This window comes from Octopus bimaculoides, chromosome 3 (genome assembly GCF_001194135.2).
Source record: "Octopus bimaculoides isolate UCB-OBI-ISO-001 chromosome 3, ASM119413v2, whole genome shotgun sequence".
Classification (NCBI taxonomy): Eukaryota; Metazoa; Mollusca; class Cephalopoda; order Octopoda; family Octopodidae; genus Octopus; species Octopus bimaculoides.
Window position 1 is genome coordinate 4,421,303 of NC_068983.1, and position 3,365 is coordinate 4,424,667.

At 42.2% G+C, this 3,365-nt stretch overlaps 1 protein-coding gene across 1 annotated transcript in view; it reads left to right on the top strand.

The window, feature by feature from the left end:
* The window catches only part of LOC106877338 (dynein axonemal light chain 4), a 12,314-nt gene that overhangs the window by 4,192 nt on the left and 4,757 nt on the right, over nt 1–3,365 (top strand). Inside the window, exon 2 of the mRNA XM_014926215.2 lies at nt 2,111–2,194. Coding sequence (XP_014781701.2) covers nt 2,111–2,194 — 84 coding nt within the window. The remainder of the gene's footprint in view (nt 1–2,110; nt 2,195–3,365) is intronic.

Here is a 3,365-nt window from a genome sequence, read left to right on the forward strand (position 1 = left end):
CACCATTTTACTTTACTTTTTATAACGAAGGAAATCACTTTTTATATCACTTCCATAGCAACCGCCCTCACTCTATCTCGCCCAGTTTTGGGCGTTCTCCCTTCTCAAGCCAACCCTCCCAATCTCCTCCTCCACCTGTCCCCTCCACCTTTCCCCCTACCATCGCTCAACAAATATACAATATATATATATATATATAGATATATACACACACACACATATGCACATATCATCATCCCCATCATCATCATCGTTGTTTAACGTCCGCTTTCCATGCTCACATGGGTTGGATGGTTTGACTGGGAGCTGGCAAACCAGAAGGCTGCACCAGGCTCCAATCCAATCTGGTAAGATTTCTACAGCTGGATGCTCTTCCTAACGCCAGCCATTCCGAGAGTGTAGTGAGTGCTTTTACATGCCACCAGCACGAGGGCCAGTCAGGCGGTACTGGCATTGGCCATGATCAAATGGTGCTTTTTACATGTCACCTGCACAATCTAAATAAAGATAGTTATGGCCAGTTTATAGGAAAATCTGAAGATTTTGAAGAAAGGTTATAAGCCACTGGCCATGGGGTTTTGATGAGACATATGTAAAGCTAAGCGCGAGTGAGGTAAATGCAGTAAAAAAATGGAGGGGGGGTGTTAGTGGAGCCCCATTTAAGCAGCCCTTCAGAAATTGAACCCCCTTATGATACTCCCTGGGAGTTCATGGCATGAAATTCGTTGTCATTGCTCCGATTTGGTCACCAATGTATTTAGTTTAAATGCAGTAAAAATAGGGGAGGTCAGTGGTGCCCCAATTAGGTGGCCCCTTTAGGACATTCCCTGGGATTAGGGGAGTTGCTGGTTTGAGTTTCGTTGTCCTTGTACCAACAGTCTAGGAGGAGTTAACGAACATAAAAACATCATTCAAATTTATAACAGGATTAGGAATTGTATAAAAAGAAAAATTGTTAAAATATTTTGTGTATTGTAGAAGTAGAAACAGTTTATTGCAAATAAATTATAACCGCAAAATTTTATTTGGCCCCCACCTAAGGGTCACGTGGACTCTGGTTGAGAACCATTGACCTAATCCAGTGGTGTTGCCCACCTCCAGTGGGGCAGTGGAAAATTCCAAGGGGGCATTGAAGAAAAGTGGGGCAATAATAGAGTAACAAGTCATGTAAAAAGTGGGGCTTAATGGGATGGTGATTCATGTAAAAGCAACAAAATAATGGGTTCGTTTGGTTAAGTTTTATTTATGAAATACAGTTGCTTTGAGTTTGCTTCAGAGAGAGAGGTCTATGTGTGTGATGGTTGGTTGGGGTGGGGGTGCTAGGAATGTGGCCTTGATGTCAAGGGGGCGGCAACCAGAAAAAAGTTTGAGAACCACTGGTCTAAACCATTCCTACTAATGAAAAATATGGAAATTTCTCTGAAAATGTAGGATTTAGGAAGTTTCAACTGAATGTTTGGAAGTTTCTAGGAATAATAAAAATAGTTTTAAAACATATTAATCTTTTATTTTTTACTTGTTTCAGTCATAAGACTGCGACCATGCTGGAGCACCACCTTGAAGAATTCTGAACCAAATGAATGAACTCCAGCACTTTTGTTTTAAAGCCTGGTACTTCTATTGATCTCTTTTGTTAATGGGGATGTAAACAAACCAACACCTGTTGACAAGCAGTGGTGGAGAACAAACAAATACACACACACACACACGATACGATGGGCTTCTTTCAGTTTCCATCTACCGAATCCACTCACAAGGCTTTGGTTGGCCCAAGGCTATAGTAGAAGACACTTGCCCAAGGTGCCATGTAGTGGGACTGAATCCAGAACCACGTGGTTCGTAAGCAAGCTACTTACCACACAGCCACTCCTGTGGCAACAATGTTTTTTTTTTATAAATATTATTTCTTTTTGTAATTATTAATTAACGTAGCAATTTATATAGTGTACTAAAACAGGTATGTGGTTGAAAAATTTTTTTTAAAACCCATAATTCATCACAAAATCAGCTCACAGATGCAAAAAGAAAGATGGTGGAAAACGGGAGTTGTTAGGCAGAAGATTAATAATGATGATGGGTGAATGTCTTTTATTTTTTTTTTTTATTGCAGCATTCAGACATGATGGATGAGATGAAGACTGAGACAATGGAGCTTTGTGTTACGGCTTGTGAGAAGTTCTCCAATAACAATGAAGTATGTCTTTCCCCCTCTCTTCTTCTCTTTCACTCTTTCTCATCATCATCATCTCTCCCTCTCTCTCTCACTCTCTCTCTCTTTGTCATATTCTCATCATCATCATTATCACAATCAATCAATGTCTGTTTTGTTTCTGTGCTGGCATGTCTTGGACAGCTTGACTGGGAACCAATGAGTTATGGGGCCACATTGAGTTCCAGTGTCATCTTTGGCAGGGTTTTCTATGACTGGATGCCCTTCCAAATGCCAACCACTTTAGAAAGTGGAGTGGATGTTCTTTCCATGCCGCCAGCACCAGTAAGGTTGTAATTTAAACTTGCAGGGCAGAAATGACCAGGGAAAAGCTGCCACTGCTAAGAGGGAAGTGTTTGGAACGGGAAGGTGGAGCTGGGTGGTGGTTGTTTTTTTCCTTTGCATCATCCAAACTAAAGTATGTTGACATTTCTTGTTTCCACAAATGATGCATCGATGTTCCCTATTTTAGCATCACTGCAACAAATTATATATGTGTATATATATCATCATCATCATCGTTTAACGTCTGTTTTCCACGCTGGCATGGGTTGGACAGTTTGACTGGTGTCTGGCAAGCCAGGTGGCCACACCAGGCTCCAATCTGATCTGGCAGAGATTCTACATCTGGATGCCCTTCCTAATAAAGCCAACCACTCAAGAGTGTAGTGGGTGCTTTTTACGTGCCACCACCACAGGAGCCAGTCTGGGGGTACTAGCATCGGTAATGATTGGTTGGTGCTTTTTGCATGCCACCAGCACTGGATCTAGCCAGGGGCACTGCCCCCAGCTACAGTATTGGCTTTACTTGACCAGGCCCAGCTACGATATTGGTTTTACATCCTCACCAGAAATAGGGAAAGAGGGCGGCTTATAAATGCCAAAACCTACCCAGGCGAAGAATGTACCCCACAACATAGATTAGTAGTTAGCGACTTTGGGATCAAGGCAAAATGGGTGCCCAGAATTAGACAGGCTTGGAGGAGAAGGGTGTGGAAGCTTAAAGACCCTGTAAATGGACAGAGACTTAGAGACAAGTTACTTGAAGCATTTAACGAAATAGAAGGGGATATAGCATCATACAACGTGGAAGACAATTGGAGATTTCTGCGGGACAACCTGTTGAAAGCCACCGACCAGATTTGTGGGTGGTGTA